The following is a 17,070-nucleotide window of genomic DNA, read 5'->3' as shown; positions in this document are numbered from 1 at the left end:
GGGTGTGGGGGGAGGCGGCGGTGGCGCTCCCGGCGCGTCGGGGCGGCGTGGCCCCGCTCTGGGCGGCGGCGGCCCGGCGCGGCGCCGGGAGCGGGCCCGGCGGCGGGGGGCGGGCCCATCCGGAGCGCCCGGCGCGGCTCCCGCCCCTGCTCCGCGCCCGGCTCCGCGCCGCTCCGCCCCCGCCTCCGCGAGGAGCGCGGGCAGCCCGCCCGCTCCGCGGCCGCGCTGCAGTCCCGCTCCGGCATGGTAAGGCCGTGGGCGGGGGGCGGGCGGACGGGGGCGGGCCGGGGTGCCCGGGCGCGCTCTGACCCTTTCCCCGTCTCTCGCAGCCCCTCGCCGGAGGAGCGCCGGCCGGCTCGGGACCCCGCCGCCTCCAGCCCCGCTCCGCCGGGCTCCGCCGCTCGCTGCACGCCGGCATGAAGCGCCCGGCGCCGGGCGGCCGCCGCTGAAGAACCGGGCGGCAGCAGCGGGACCACCCCCCCTTCTCCTCCCCCCCAGCCCCGATCCCCCTCCATGGGGCAGCGCCGCGGCCGCTGAGCCCCGCGCCGCCGCCCGCCGCCCCCCCAGCCCGCCCCGCGCCCCGCCGCGCCCCGCGGCCCCCGCCGAGCCCCGCCATGGGGCCGCGGCACCTGCTGCTGCCGCTGCTCCTGCTCTCCCTGCAGCTCCTGGCCCTGCTGCTGGCCGCGCAGGCGGCCGGGCCCCCCCGCGCCAAGGGCAACCGGACCCAGGGGGCGGCGGCGCCGCGGCGGACCCCCAAGCCGGGCAAGGAGCTCCTCAACCAGACGCTGGCGGGCCCGGGGGCTGCCGCCCCCACGGCGCTGCCCGGGCGCGGCAAGGGGGCGGGCGGCGGCAGGACGCCCTCCGGCGGCGGGGGCGGCGGCGGGGGCTCGGCCCCGGCCCACGAAACCTGCTGGGGGTACTACGACGTGAGCGGGCAGTGGGACAAGGAGTTCGAGTGCAACAACAGCCTGACGGGCTTCCGCTACTGCTGCGGCACCTGCTTCTACCGCTTCTGCTGCAACAAGCGCGCCGAGAAGCTCAACCAGAGCCTGTGCCGCAACTACAAGAGCCCCGAGTGGGCCCACCCCACCACCGCCAGCGGCGCGCTGCCCGCCGATGGCAGCAACGGCGCCGACGGGGACGCCAACAAGTACGACCCGGACAAGGACAGCACCAACGCCACCGTCTACATCTCGTGCGGGGCCATCGCCTTCGTGCTTATCGCCGGCGTCTTCGCGAAGGTGGCCTACGACAAGGCGCGGCGCCCGCCCCGGGAGATGAACATACACAGGTGCGATCCTCTCCCTGCTTCCAGCACACCTTTTGTCTAGGGATACCCTCCTCTCCAAAGGTTCCTCCTCCTTTGCACTGCCTCTCCAAGTGTGTCCCCTTTCACCATCTGTCCAAGCGTTTCCCCGTTGCACTACCCATCCGAGGGGTCTGCCTTTCAGCCACCCACTCAAGGGATTCCCGTTTGTGCAGCCTGTCCAAGAGTTTCCCCATCGCATGACCCATCCAAGAATTCCACCTTTGAACTGGCTGCCCGAGGGTTCCCCTTTGGCACCACTGCCCAAGGGTTCCCCAGCTGCACTACCCGTCCAAGGAGTCCCCTGTGAACTACCTATTTGAGTCTTTATCCTTTGCGCTGGCTCACCATAAGTTTCCCCCTTCCAAGGATTTCCCCTTTGCGACGGCTGTCTAAGGGCTCCCCTTTTGTGCCACCTGTCCAAATGATCTTCCATTGTGCTGTCGCTTTCAGGGGTCCCCCCTTGAACCGCTCATCCAAGGGTTTTCTCTTTTGCGTGGGCTGTCCGAGAGTTCCCTCCTTTGCATGGAAATCCCAAGATTTTCCCTTTTCACCATCTCTCCAAGTGTTCCTCCTTTGCAGGGTCTGTCCATGGACAGCCCCACCCCTTGGACCATCCCTCCCGACCCCCTCCCACGACCCATCCCGGGTCCCATCCCGGTGCCCCCCTCAGCCCTCCCATCCCTCGGGACAGCACCGTGGGACCTCTCCGCGGCGCGACCCCCCCGTGGCCCCCGCCTTCAGCACCGCCGTCGCGGACAGCTCCGCGTCGCCCCGCACAGCCGAGCGCCGTCCCGCCCCCCCGCCGGAGCACCCCCAGGGCTCGGGACCCCCCAGGGCTCGGGACCCCCCAGGGCTCGGGAACCCCCCCCCCCCAGGGCTCTGTACCCCGCGGGTCCTGCCCCGCCCGGCCCGTCCAGGGAGAAGTTTAAAAAGTGGGAAGGGAATTGCTCTGCATCCTCCCGGCGGGTGCCTTTTGCCTTGTGGGCGCGAGGGGAAAGCAGTGGGATCAGGGAATGTGCGTTTTCTTTCCTTTTTATAATTTCTTTTCCCCTCTAAATCCAGTTGACTCAGGCTAGCAGTCTCTCTTTTCCGGCTGGCTGCTAGGGAAGTAGTTTGATATCCGTTTCTCAGGGGTTTTACACATTGCTGTAATAAGAGAGAACACTCTCGACGTGCCAGAGAAAATCCTGTTTAAAAGCCAAAGCTCAGGCTTCCATAGCAATTCTCCTGTCGGACATATGCATGTACTCTCTCAGTTCGTATGCATTTTTTGGTGAAAAAGTCCCTCCAAATGATGTGTACTTCTTGTGTGCCATGAATCCAGGAGGTCCCTACGTTTGAACATAAAGATTGGTGAGGAACTTCTTTATAAGAACAGTTGTGACCATGAATGGGGAAAGCCCTTATCTCTATCTGATAATGCTTCATAAAAACTATTTTAATTAAGAAATTTTAATCAAAACAATTGAAATCATTTTAAGGCTGAACTTCAATTGCAGTCAACAGAGGCTGAAGGAAGAATTTTTAGCTTTTTACAAAGAAAAAGATAGGAGTGACGCAGTTTTTATTTGTTTGGGAAGATGTATTTTATTTAGACTCCTCCCTTTATAAGACTACACACACAGGGGTGCTGGCTGATGTGAATGACCGTGTCTTCAATGAGGACAAAAAGTAACGCTGGTCGATGCTTGCTGAGGGTCTGGCCCACATAGTCCATCCAAACCTCACCTGCCCCTGGTCTCTGCGCAAGAAAATGACTTCGCAGTGTTAAAACCATGGTTTTAACTATGGTTTTAGGTCACTCGTGTCTGTACAGTAAAGGGTCCTGAAAGTAGCTTAGTCAGCAAATAGGCTCTTTTAAGTATTTTCTTAAGTAAGGGCTAGTTCCCCAACTGGCCAGCTCTTTTGGCTTCAAGGCAACTTTGTCTGGGCCTTACCTTCACACGGAATTCGGAAATCTGACTGGGCTGCCCATGTGTTACTTTTGCCGTAGCTCCAGTGTGCTACAGGGTTGGATCCTACGCCCTTTGAAATCAGAGACAGTGTTGCCAGACTTGTCTGAATTATTCCTGATGTTTTCATTTCTTTTGATGCTTGCTTTTCTTTATTTAGATAAGTTCTGGGAAAATGATTCACCTGTGTGTAGAAGTATGAATGGCAGATTGAGTGCTTGGAAAGCTTGACTTTCAGAGCATTTTAAGGAATTGATTGACTTCTATAATATGGTAGCTGGTAAAAAAATTATACCTTTCAGAGCTGTGTTACCTGAACTTGATCAACATTGCACGATGGTTTAAATATTATCTCCAGCTGCATCTCCAGCAGACAGGGTCTGCATCAGTCTGAGGAAAAATGCTATCAGCGCTCTAAGCAGAATGTAAATATGAGGAGTGGAATGGTTTGTCTTTGTCTCTGAGAACTGCTGCTGAGTAACAGGGAAGGAGAAAATCAGAATGTAGTCAGGTATTTCTCTCTGTTTGAGGTTGTGTCAATTGGAGTTCAGTGTAACATCCAGAATAATTCACTGTAGTGATGACCAGTGCAGTAAATCTCAGCGTGCATCCCACCAAAACCTCTGGGATGAGGAGAAAAACAGTCTATACGGAAATTATTGCGGTGGACTGGAAGCAGCCCATCGTGAACAGGATCTCACACCCAGGGAGGATTAAGCAAGACTTCCCCGCACTCCACCGTGAGCAAGATCACACTTAAAATTTTATTTCGTCGTAAACGGTTGGTTAGCAGTACTGTGCGTGGATGTTATTCCTCTGCTAAGTTCTCATCCAGCTTTTACAGAAAATCCTTATTAACTCGGTTAGAAAGCACATTTTGATGGAGGCAGGGCTCATTTTCTGTCGTTTGGTAGAAAGGAGGGTTTACGCGTTCACAGGAGAGCTGTCACTCTTGTGTGAAGGGACAGGCTGTCTGCGCTGAGATATGCATGTGCATCCCGAAGCTGGTCTTGATTTCAGGTGCTGCCACGTACCTTTAAAGCCGAGGCACCGTTGCAATTCTGGGCCGAGCAGTGACAGCAACTGAGACTTAAGTTCATTTCTAAGAGCAGTAAGTGGAAGGGCTCTGAAAAACAGGAGCTAAAATATTCATATTTCACCGAAGCACTTGTAATGCTTGAAACGTAGCTGATTTTTTAATGGTTATAGAATCTTTCAGCCTGACCATGTATGACTGCCTCTTGTCTGGGTCTTGCTTTGGAGTGACACAGCCAGAACTGCTGCATGCTGGGCTCCGGCTGGAAGCTGGGGCTGATTTCTGAGAGTTATACCCGGCAACGTTTTGTCTGCTCTTGCTCTCTGCGCTTGTGAGGATGGTTTGTTTTTCTCAGCTTGTCAGGGGTTTGTTTTTTTTTTTTCCGCTCAAGTGTTTCTTAAGTGGGCAGAGCATTTGCTTTACTTTCAGTATGGGAGTGAGTTCGGGAATCTTTGACGGTGAACAAGGAATATCAGCTGTTTGTTTCCAAAGCTGGGTATGTTTTTCTGTAGCAAGGAGGGGTGACCCAGAGTATTCTCTTCCCATGGCGATGGCCCTAAATCCCTGTGCTACAGTACGTAAATAATTCACTGCTAGTAGTATCACTCTATGACCCCTGCTTAGCCCTCAGCGATGGTGCCCAGTGCACTCTCTGCTCAGCTGGGAATGCACAAATTGGAAACTGGTTATAGTTTGCAGCTGGGGTTTGAAATGTTACCAGTTACTTACTGCGTGGGCAGCCGAAGCCCGTGCAAGCGGGAGAGAGTGGCAGCGATGCCCCGGGGCAGTGGTGGGAGCCCCGGCTGTTCCCCTCTACCTGCTGAGAAGCAGCGCTGGGATTTTTCCCAGGGAACTAGCTCTGTACCCTGCTAAAAGGCCGTCTTCCCTGTCTGTCCTTGCATGACGTGTGTCCGATAAGCGTTTTTTGGCTTTTGACAGGGAGAAGGGAGAAAAAGCACCCTCTGCTCAGGGTGCTTCACGTTACCCTGCTCCTGGGGCATCTTTGGTGCTACAAAGAGGACAGATAACTGTGCCACTCTCTGCTTTGGTCTCTGCCTTTGCATCCTCTGCTCCATGAATAATAACAGTGACTGTTTTTATAAATGAACATCCTTTTCCCGTGTAGAGGCCACAGTTAAATTGATCAATTTCTTGCCATTTTTACTCCGCAGCTCTGAATTTCAACAGGAATCAGAGGCAATGGGTCTGTTTGTCCACAGAGCTGGGAAGGCTGCATGCACTGTTTTGCATGGTGCTAACTTGAAACACAGGAGGTTTCCCCTTCCTGCAGGCTGCATCTCACCGCAGCCCCCGGGGTCCTGGGGGTGTGAGAAGGGTTGCTGGAGGGTGACTGGTTTCAGGCCTCTTTGCTGACAGTGGAGCTCGTGAAAACCACCGAGCTCTAGACTTAGTTGTGACCAAGGCTGGCTGGTTCAGCTCTGCTCTCCGCTGGCGTGTGTGGCTTGAGCCAAACAATCAAACTTCATCCCTCCCCAGGGCAGGGAGCGAGTGCTCTGAACACACACCTGGCCACGGGAACCGAACGGAAGATTTTTTTTCTTGGATGCTGTCACTGCTTTCTTTCTCTTTCCACTGATTTATTTTTATGCTCTGCTTTTTTTTTTTTTACTCCACTCTCCCTCATTTATCTGATTCACACACGTGCCTTTCATCTGCTCTTCGCCCTGCTTTGTATTGTTTATTCCTGTTTGTGTTGTTTATTCCTGTTGCGTCCTGTCCCTCCCATAGGCACAGAATGTAGGTCCACAAGCACGTGTCAGACTTGATTAAGGCAAACCAGAAAAAAGCACAATCTTGTGGCCTCAGAGAAGTTACTCATGACCAGTTCTTCTGTTTCAAACTGCACCACAGTGTAGTCGGGGCAACTCCTGCGCAGGGAGAAGCCCTGAATCTCGTCCTGTTTGCACTGATGAGTTGCCCGTTCTCAGCTAGCCAAATCAGGGCAAGGATGTGCCTTTGTGTGCACGTACCTGTACAAGATATTTTTCCTTTTGCTTCACATGCGTGTACTGGGGAAGCTTCAGTCTGAAGTTCTGGATGCAGTTTGGACAGTTTGGTGACTGTTTTTTTTTTTGGCCGTATGTTCCTCTCTGAATCTATTTTGTGAAGAGACTGGCTTTGGTGCCACAGAGGCTGCCTGGCCACAGACTTCCACTGACTGATTCCGAGTCTTCTCCTTTCTTTTTTCAACTTCTCCCAGTAAGAGAGGCCACTCTCAGAAACCATGCTGCCTTCACCATTTTGTTTCAGTGTCTTAATTCCCATTTATTTGATATTTTTCTGCTTTCTAATTAACTTTTTCTATTAGTAACCCTTCATCATAAGGTGTCAGGGGAATCCAGTCTAGCTCTGAACTTCCATTTCTTTTAGTTTTGTAATCTCTTATATCCTCAACTAACAGTTGATCTCTGTGTCTTTGGAGATCAGACGCCTTTTAAAACTTCTGTTTCACATAAGAAGATCTGAACCTTATCCGGAAAATGAGATCATGGTGCTTTTTTGCTTGCCTTTGCCCCTACTCGCGTGGGCAATCTGTATTTCCTTAGATCTGTGTGCGCTGTATTGCATGGAGGTCTCTAAAGTCTCATTACCCAGACAGATAAGCCTGGAATTCTTTCACAATAAATATTTTGCTGTAGTTCAGCTCTCGCCCCAACCTCCTTTATTGCAGTGACAGGGCTCTTCAGAGAAAGTATAGTTTCCGTCAATAGGTTTAAAGCGCTTTAATTGTTCTCACACTGTAGGATTTGGTGCCAAATAGATACCTTGTGCGTGAAACCACTTCTGTGCGCGCTCACGTTTTCCGAAGCGCTGCATATCCAAAGCTGTTGGGGGCTTTGTGCACGCGGGCACAGGCAATATCAGACCAACAATCTGCGCCAGCCGGGCTCTTAGCGTAATTCCTGCAGACTTTGGGTGCCCGTGACATACCTGGCAAGACCTGCCGTTTTTACTTTCTTTCCTTTCCGCCGCCGAGCCCGGTGCCGGGCGCCTTGCGATGGCACCGCTCCCAGTTCTCCCCGGCTCCCCCGCCTTCCCTCCTGGCCGGGTCGCTTTTCCAGAGTCTCCCAAGGAAGGGGGGAGGGCGCCGGGCCGGCTGTCGCTGCTCTGCCCGCAGTCGCGACAGTACGGCAGGTGGCAGCCTGCGCTCTGCCGCCGCCGCTGCCGGGGGACGCGGCTCCCGCTGCCCCCCCCGCAACGGCCCGGGGGTGGATTTGGGGTCGATCTCGACCCCTGCTGCCCCGGGCACCTTCTGCTCGGTGTAACAGCTCTCTGCGAAGGAACGTCAGTTGGGAAATTTAATTTTAACTTTTAAATTACAAAACGCTTACGTAAGTTTCTTTCTCTTCGGACCTGCTGTATCGCTGTTCTCGGAACTAGCGTTACCTGATGGGAGGTTAGTGGTTGTAGTAAATTCCTTGTCCAGCTCACAGCAATGCTGGGAGACATACTCAATTTGTGTGGTAGTGTCAGATGTGTAAAGTACTTGTGTAAGATGCGCAGTCTAAGCACTGCTAGGATGTACTGCTCTTGATGTATAGTCTAAAGAACCCGTCCCAAAGAGAAGAGCTTTGCTTTCCAGTTGCTGATTCTTCCTCTACATTATAACATTCTACCTCTACATTATAAAGACAGGAGAGATGAAGAGCTCACAGTAACAGTTATTTTCGTGTTGATTTATCAGTGTAATGCCTACAGTACTTCTGTCTCAGCTGAAATGTATTTTCCACGTACATGCATTCATACAATGGGTGTGTATTGATCATGTACTTACATCACCTCTGTGTTGGTTTTGAGTTCACCAAGAAGAGTGAGTCAGGAAAGCTGCCATCCTCATTCTGCTGTCACAATCTGGGGTCAGGATATGGTCCTTAGTACGCCCATAATTAAGTGAAATTTCAGTGAAATTTGTCATTAAAGCCCAACTAAATCCCAGGAGCTTCACAAATAATTCTTGTATTTGGCATAAAGATTTTTTCAGAAGACATCTGACTTTTCCTTGCAGTATTTATTTTTAAGAAAGAATATTTCCTCACTCATGCCTGCTCTTGGAAGGGTGTCCTAGTGCTTAGTCTTTTTCCCTTCTTAACTCCATGGGTGCATTCGCCTATTCTCGTACACATGCGTGCACACACACATACAGGCGATGACCACATGCCTGCTTAGGTTAGTATGAAAAACCATTTCCAGTGTTCCTCCCCAGAAACCCTGCTCTGAAGCAGCCACTGCTTTTGTTTCTGGCAGCTGCAGAGACCAGTTGTCTCTTCTGCAGGCCTGGGACTGGTGCATCTCTAGCACACGGCTGAGCCTCTGCACTTTCAGAAACAAGATCCACTTTGTCAGAGTTGCTTCCCCACAAAGGAGGCTGCCTCCCAGAAGGGTTTGCTGGTGGCAGCATCCCCATGTTTCCCTCCCTGTATAGTTTCATACAATCATAGAATGCTTTAGGTTGGAAGGGACCTTAAAGATCACCTCATTCCACCCCCCTGCCCTGGGCAGGGACACCTCCCACCAGCCCAGGTTGCTCCAAGCCCCGTCCAACCTGGCCTTGAACCCCTCCAGGGATGGGGCAGCCACAGCTTCTCTGGGCAACCTGGGCCAGGGGCTCACCAACCTCACAGCAAAGAATTTCTTCTTCAGATCTCATCTAAATCTCCCCTCTTTCAGTTTGAAGCCATTACCCCTTGTCCTATCACTACATCTCCTTGTAGAAAGTCCCTCTTGAGCTTTCTTGTAGGCCCCAACTGTTTGCAACTGCTGTTTGCGGTGTTTGTGTAATCAATGAAAGCCCCATCCTTCTGGTGGTAAGACCAAAGCAGTGCCAGAGCGTGGTCAGACACATGCCCTGGGGTGATGCCAAGGAGGCAGCAGGGATGGGGAGAGCTGATGAAAGGACATCTGCACTTGCCTTCCCCTCTGCAGTTCTGCAGCCAGCACAGGGGAATAACGCAGGCAAGCAGCGCTCGGTGGGGCAGAAACTGCATTGTGTGAGCCAGTGCCAAGATAGCACAGACCCGGCGCGGTCAAGAGCAGCATGTGGCTATACGCGGTCAGTGTTTGAGTCCCCCCCAGGTGCACAGCTGTTCTGGGGACAGGCGCCAAACCCAGCCATGAGCAATGCACGGCCCCGCTCTGCACCCGCGCCCCGGGGGATGCTGGTCCCTGCCAGGGGACGGGCTCCACAGCTGGATAAACTGCTTCTCCCAGACTAACTGCCATTTTCTTTCTGGGTTAGTAAGGGAGCATAGGGGAGTCTTTAACCTCACGCTTCTTTTAAGGACTTGTAGTGAAATCCTGGCTGTGCTGAAGTTGATTGGAGTTCTGCCACAAGCTCCATCACAGCTATGCTTTTAACAGGCTTTTAGCCCAGTCAGACACTGCTCTTTTTATTGTCCTCTGCCAGATCTATTTGGTCATTCTTTTTCCATTCTTCCCCAATTTCGGAGGGACTTGGAATAGGCAATTCTGTTTTCTAACACCCTGTACATGAGGTCTCCAAGAGAGGGGATTGTCAGAAGGCAATTGAGTGAAGTTTTGCATGTGTACAACCTGCACTACTGGAAATAGTCAGCTCTTCCCATCGCCTGTTCCCATCTGGTGTCCGCAGACCTCCCTACTCCAACCTTATTCCCCACAGGCTGCATCCCGGCTTCTTGGAGCTGTCAGCAAACTCCCCGTGTCTTCAGTAGAAGGGAAGCCTGTGCCCACACCCAGGCTATCAATCAGTGTTGGAAATCTGTGGGTGCTGGGAAAACAGGGCGCTACTTTCAAAAAAGGACTGTGGAGAAGGCCAGCAGTCCTCCAGCCTGCTGTGACCTCTCTGGTAGTTAAGACAGCAGGGCAGGCTGCTGGGCTGGGTTGGTGAGCAGCAGGGTGTGCCGAGGCGAGCTGGTCCTTCACAGCCCCCGCAGTCACTTCCCGCTGGCTACAAGGTCCCTTCGGCCTCAGCAGGTGAATGTTTCTCCTGCGCCGCACTCCCTCCTGTCTCACTATCTGATGTGTCTTGGAGCTCATTGCAGAGGCAAAGGCCGATGTGTCGCAAGCTCACTTCTTAAACCAGATGTTCTTCTCTGTTTTGGCTCTTGGCTTCTCCCTGTCTCCCCAGGATCCATGTATTTTTTCTCTCCAGGCCAAGAAGAGAGGGTCATGTGTAGACTGGAGATATCCCCTTCAAATACAGTCCATAAAGTCCTTGACAGCCCTGGGGCACTGACGTGAGTTCTGCATTTCCGCAGATAGGGCTTGAAAATAACCTGACAAACAGCCTGGGATACCTGGGACGTGTTTATTCAGATGGAGTTTCCTTGGCCAGTGAAAGGGGCACTAGACAGGGAAACTGTGGGCTCTGGTCCCAGCCCTGCCTCAAGCTTTCTCACTGATATCAAGCAAATCCTTATTTTTTCAGTCCACAGACCACTTGAGAGCAAGGAACTTCTCCCCGTGGGTGCAGGAGATGAGCACATCACCGTGCTGGAGTTGCTGAGGTCAGGAAGCTCAGGCACTAGTAGTGGCTGTGGAGTGTTTCACAGTGTGAAAGCTGCTGTGGGAAGAGCCCCTTATAAAAACGGACCTGCAGCGCTCTCAGCCTGGGTCTGCGGTCAATGGCATTGCCCAGCCTGAAGAAACCTCACCGGAGTCACTGCTTTAGCCTGGGTCTAGAAGGGTCGGCTCCCGAGTGGGGGTTCTCTCTGCTGCGTTTTGAGTCCGTTTCTTTGTGGTGCTTGGGGCTGGACCCTCCAGTGGGACAGTCTGGTTTGGCTACACAAACTCTCCAGAATCACAAAATTGCTGAGGCTGGAGACACCTCTGGAGATGCGGCTTTTCATTACTTAAAGGAAGCTTGTAAGAAAGATGGGAACAAAATTTTTAGCAGGGCCTGTTGCGATAAGACAAGGGGTGATGATTTTAAACTACAAGAGGATAGATTCAGGCTAGATATCGGGAAGAAATTTCTTACACCGATGGTGGTGAGACACCGGCCCAGGTTGCCCGGAGATGTGGGAGATGCCCCATCCCTGGAGACGTTCCAGGTCAGGTTGGACGGGGCTCTGAGCAACCTGGTCCAGTTGAAGATGTCTCTGTTCATTGCAGGGGGCTGGACTGGGTGGCCTTTAAGAGTCCCTTCCCACCCAAACCAGTCTATGATTCTATTCTGGTCTATGATTCTGTGACATCAACCGGTCTGGACTCCAAGCAGGGTCAGCTAGAGCAGGTTGCCCAGGACCGTGGGTTTTGGATGTCACCAAGGATAGAGACTCTGTGACCTACTGGGACACTGTTTCAATGTTTGAACACTTTCAGCGTAACAGAGTTGCTTCTTGTGGGTAAGTGGAATTCCCTGTATTTCAATTTGTGCCCATTGCCTCTTGTTCTGTCACTGGTCACCACCAAGAATGGCCTGGCTCCCTCTGCGTTACACCCTCCCGTCAGTTAGTGATACACGTTGGTGAGATCCTGTGAGCTTTTTGTTCGCTAGACTGAACAGTCACAGATATCTCAGCCTCTCCCCAGTCTATGAGATGCTCTAAGCCCTTAAGCACTTTTGTGACTCTTGATGGGACCCGCTCCAGGATGTCCATGGGGAGCCCAGCACTGCGCACAGCACTCCAGATGTGCCTCACTAGTGGAGAGGAAGGATCACCTCCCTCAAGCCTGAAAAATCATTACTGATGATTTACAAAGTACTGATTATTGCACAAAGAAGCTCCTCTCTTCCCTCCCACATCCCCATGGATGAGAGAAGAATAACCTCCGCATATCTGCTGGACTTCACACCCTGCTTGGTCTTCACTGCGGTTTGGTCCTGTCTGTTTCCTCCATTTTATACTACTCTGCTCACTTTCTTCTTATTCGGTTTTGGTTTTCTGTCACTCCCTCTCCCAGTTTCCCTTGCCTTTACTCCCTTTTCTCTTTAGCAAAGTCTGTTGATTTCATCTTTCAACATTAGGGCCCCAGCTGATGCCCAGCCTTGCTACCCTACTGCTTCCGCCCATCCCTTTTGGCGCTATGTATTTCCAACAAGACTTTTTTTATTATTTTTTCTCTTTTGAAAATGGTCACAACTGCTTCTTTGCATTAGGGTCCCTGTGTCCGTCCCACTGTGTTTCTTCCCAAAGTACTCAGTCCAAAGCTGCATGAGAGCCTTCCCTGCTGAGGTGCCTGAGAGCAGGACCTGACCTGCTCTGCCTTGGGTTGTCCTGCTGTGCGAGACATTGGTAGTCCGGCACTGGTCTGGAACAACATCCCTGATGTCACTATGTCTATTTTGGGTTTACGTGGAAAGAAGTTTTAGTGTTCTCACATAAATGACGTTAATGAAAAAGCTGCATAAATCATTATCTCAGGATATGATTGTACAGTTACGCAACTCTGGCTACTCCATCCGCTGCCACAGGTAGCATGTTCCAGTGAGTGAGGTTTGTTTTCCTGAGATAAGAGATGTGTCGTCATAGAAAGATTTCTGAAGTGTCTCATAGGCTCGTGCAGGTGATTAGGATGCTGTTGACATCAGTGGGACTAATTGTACCCAAATGGCTGCACACGCAAGACCCGAATATTTCAAGTGACTTTGAAGCTTTTCCCGTGGACAGTTAGACAGCTGTACCCAGGAGACTTATACTGACCAAATCCTTCCTCAGTTAAGTGTGACTGACCTTCCACCAGCATGGGACCCGGCCCTCTGTGCTTTATGGAAATAAACTGGATCACACGCAGTGATGTGATTGAATTGGCAAGGAACTAACCAGTTTGATCCAAGTTTGACTTTCTCCTCCACCTACAGTATTTTGTTCTGCTGGTGCCGAACAATCTTTTTTCTCTCTGTAGACATTAAAGAAGAGGACAGAGTGAGCACTCAGGACACACAGTTTGGTGTGCTTAGGGCATAAGAAGATTCAGCATTGCTGAAGTCCCATTGTGTCGTTCCCATACGCTTAGGAGCTAGGTCTGCTTTTGATGGTTATGTTCAATTTATCTCATGTGTACTCTGACCCGGCAGACATTGCCTTCCTGTGATTTCTTCAGTTCGTTTGAAAGTAAGTCTCCTCCCTTCTGTGTGGCTGGCACCCAATTAGAAATCATTTCCTTGTTATGTTGTGACCAACAACTAAGCCAAAGAGCAGCTCTTGTTACTATTCCTTCAGGATGAAAAACAAAAGAAAGGATTAAATTTGTTCTTGTCTGAGTTGTATTTTTGTTTGTGTTAAGGACCAGTGAGTTCAGGTCCTGGCTGTAACCAAGGAACAACCAAGCATAGTTTTATGAGAAACTGTTCACAAACTGAAGTGTTTTCCTGGGCTTATGGTTTTGTCCTCACAGAGGGCAGCAGGCTCAGGGTTCGGCGCTCAGGGAGATAGCGACTGAGAGGATGAGGCACTTCTCACCAGCTCCGGTTGTTCCAGAGTATATTCACTTTAATTGCCTCGAGTGTTTTTAGTGAACGGAGTTAAACTGTCCATCCAGAAGGTAGGGAAGTTGTGTCCTTAGGACATTCAGAGAGTAGAATTCAGAATGTCCTTAGGACATTCATAACAGTAGGAGAAAGGACAACAGTATCAGGAGAAACAAGGTGACGTGCAGTGTAAGGTGGTCCTAGACTCAGAGTTGTAGCAGAATCTAGGTTGGAAGGGACCTCTGGAGATCCCTTATCCTGTCATCTGCTTAAAGCAAGGCCAACTTCAATCGTAGAGGAGGTTGTTTGGGGCCTTATCCAGCTGAATTTGAAGACATCCAAGGATGGAGATCCCACAGCCTCTTTGGGTCTCTGTTTCAGTGTTTTGCTATCCCACTGTGACTTCTTTTTCTTTTATAACCAAGTGTAATTCCCTTATTGCCAGCATGTGCTGCTAATTGCTGCTTGTCTTCTTTGCCTTACACCTCCAAGAACAGCCTTGCTCTGACTCCTTTGCAGCTCTCCATTAGTGCGATGGAGGTCCTCTCTTAGCCTCTCTTTGTCAGGTTAAACAAACTCAGATCCAGGGGGAACTGGTTTCTACTCTTCAATTTCCATCCCATCAGTACCTCCAGCTCCACTTCCTCAACTTTGAGTTTCTTGTAGGGCCTCTGTGTACCTCATCCCACACAGCCCCTTCCGAGTGTACACTAGTCCCTGACCTGACCTTTCCTGCCCAGATGGCTCTATTATATTAAGCTAAGTGGTGTATAGTGTTTTAGTGTTATCCACACTGTCATCTTCCTCTGCACTCTGAGTGATTGCACTCTTGACACCAAGAGTGTCTTCAACAAGTGTTCAAAATGAGCCCAAGCCACTGTGGACTAGTAAATAATGGTCCTAATACAATCTCTGTGATTGAAAAATTACTCTTAGCATTTCTGTACTGCAGATACCATTAAATGGTCATCTGATGCTTAATATATCTTGGAGATATGTACTAAGGGCTCCATTCTGCCAACCTGCTGTCTTTAGAAAATGGGTTGTCTCCAACGGGATGTACTGGATGCCGGTGCCAAATAGACAGACCTCATTAGCTTCCCACGTCCTCCCCAGTCGGCAAGATCTGAATGCAGTGGGGAGGTATTTGCCTAGAAAAGCCACCAGGATTACGGGTGGTGGAACGAATCCTCTCTTCAGGAGGGAACCGTCCAGTCTCGCATAGGACAGGGACCTTGGGCCTCAGCTTCAGGCCCTTGTTCTCCCATGCACGTTCTGCACAATCCTGGGCAAGGGGCCAAAATTTCAAACATGTCCTGTAAGTTGGTGACCAGTTTGAGATACCTCAGGCGTGATTGTAAAAGATGGTGAGCACCCACAGATCCGTGCCAATCAATAGGAATTCAGTATCTTTTGGAGAATGCCAAATAGCAGTTCCCCTTCTTCGGTGAGGAATAACGATAGGAGCAAACAAAAGGAGCCCTGACTTGGGGCAGGGCTAAGTATCTATCTCTTATTGCTGTCACCTTCACCTCTCTTTGAGACTATCTTAGCACAAAAAAAAAATAAAATCAGTGCTCTCATGTCCCTGCATGTGACAACCCCTGTACTCCATATGTATCAGTATGTGTGCACGTATACTTATCACATGATTGGTTGTAGCCTCTGTGCCTGCTTTCTCTAAAAATAATACATAATCAAATAAGGTGGAAAATATTCTTATTCTGTGCAGGGTGGGTTGAACTAATGTAATCCTCTTCTGAAGCCTCTGAGATCTTCCAAGAGTTTCTTTTGTAGGGCACATTAGTGTTGCAATTCATTATGCACAAGGATAGCACTCTGTAGAGGAAATGATTTGGAAAATGGAACAGACTCAGGTCCCAAACTGTTTCTCATATGAAAGACCAGAAATATGGCATTTAAGGAATTCTAGTAGGTAGGAGCAACACCAGCATCATTCTCATCAATATGCAATGAAGGACTCTCTCCTCCTCATATCTTCCTTGGTACCCAAGGTGACATTAGGCATATTCCCTCTGCCAAGAGAAAAGAACCTTTCAAACTCTATCATCTTTAAAATGCCACTGTCCCTTATAATCCACACAAGCCACCCCCTTTCCTCTTTTTCCTATGGCTCGAGAGATAGCTTGTGGCTGCACTAAGAAAATCAGTGCGTTTCATGCTGTAATTGTTCCACTGTGTCCATGATATTCACAGAGGAAAAAAATAATCTTTGAGTACCTGCTCATCCAAGGGGAAAACATTGGAGGCAACTGCACTGTGTGACATTTCTTTTTCTTGGGGAATAGCGGAGAGACCTCAGTACCATTAAAGAAATCCCTAATGGACAAAAAGCTAAAGGTAGGCTAATGGCTGTGTTGACATTAACCCATGAAAACTGTTTAAGCCTTTTCTTCTGGACTGCTGGTTCTCATTTAAGAAACCCACTACTACCGCTTCTGTCTTTTGAGCTTCTTGCAGAAAAAAACGAGGATTTAAAGAGTATAGGGACTGGACTCCTAATTTGATTCACTTTTAAAGAAGTTTGGCTTTGGGCAGGGCAGTTTTGGTGTAACCTTTAGAAGATCACAGTGCCTGAGTCTTTGGGCTCTGGCATGTTCAGCGGTGACTCTTTATGAAGGCGGTGCTTTATGCTTTGGAGAGCAGTTCATCTGCACTGTCACTGACAGCAAGGGAAATGATGGAGAGAGAACATAACCCTGGGGTGAAGTGAATTAGTGGAAGCATGTGAAAAACTAAACAATAGCCAGGCAAACCTCTAAATACATGCAGACACACAAAAAAGAAACTGAGCTTTTAAGCCATATTTTTTTTTTGTTATTTTTGCTTTTTTCTGTTTATGGTGGAAATCCAGCTACTTCTGGATTTGCACAGTGACTGTGGAAGTGAAAATACTGAATGCCGTTCTAGCTACTGTGTGAAAATACGTTTTCTCCCTCTTTCTCTCTCCCCAGGGCTCTGGCTGACATCTTAAGGCAGCAGGGACCAATCCCAATAGCACACTGTGAAAGAGAGACTATCTCGGCCATAGATACCTCCCCCAAAGAAAACACCCCCGTCAGGACAGCTTCCAAAAACCATTACACCCCGGTGCGCACCTCCAAAAGTAACCCAGGTAAGTGCTGCTTTCCTGCTCTCCCTCTTCAGAGGTGGTTGTACCAGCGGTATGTTAGAAGTCAGCAGAACATCACACTTTGCAATAGTGGATTTTTTAAACCTAAAATGGCTTTAGAAGGCAACCAGATAGAGCAGAGGAGTGCAAGGATCAGTGGTGATGATTCTTTAAGGTTTTTGCTGAACAGAGTGGCTGTTCTCTCTAGGCATTTTACAAATTCAGAAT

At 50.4% G+C, this 17,070-nt stretch overlaps 1 protein-coding gene across 1 annotated transcript in view; it reads left to right on the top strand.

Moving 5' to 3' along the window:
- Positions 1–614: 614 nt before the first annotated feature.
- Positions 615–17,070, top strand: part of SHISA6 (shisa family member 6) — a 266,118-nt gene continuing 249,662 nt past the window's right edge. The window contains exons 1-2 of the mRNA XM_054221716.1: positions 615–1,291; positions 16,685–16,845. Of these exons, the coding sequence (XP_054077691.1) occupies positions 615–1,291; positions 16,685–16,845 (838 nt within the window). The remainder of the gene's footprint in view (positions 1,292–16,684; positions 16,846–17,070) is intronic.

The sequence above is a fragment of the Rissa tridactyla genome, chromosome 15, assembly GCF_028500815.1.
Source record: "Rissa tridactyla isolate bRisTri1 chromosome 15, bRisTri1.patW.cur.20221130, whole genome shotgun sequence".
Taxonomy (NCBI): domain Eukaryota; kingdom Metazoa; phylum Chordata; class Aves; order Charadriiformes; family Laridae; genus Rissa; species Rissa tridactyla.
The sequence above is the reverse complement of the archived record's forward strand: the minus strand, read 5'-3'. Positions and strand labels throughout refer to the sequence as shown.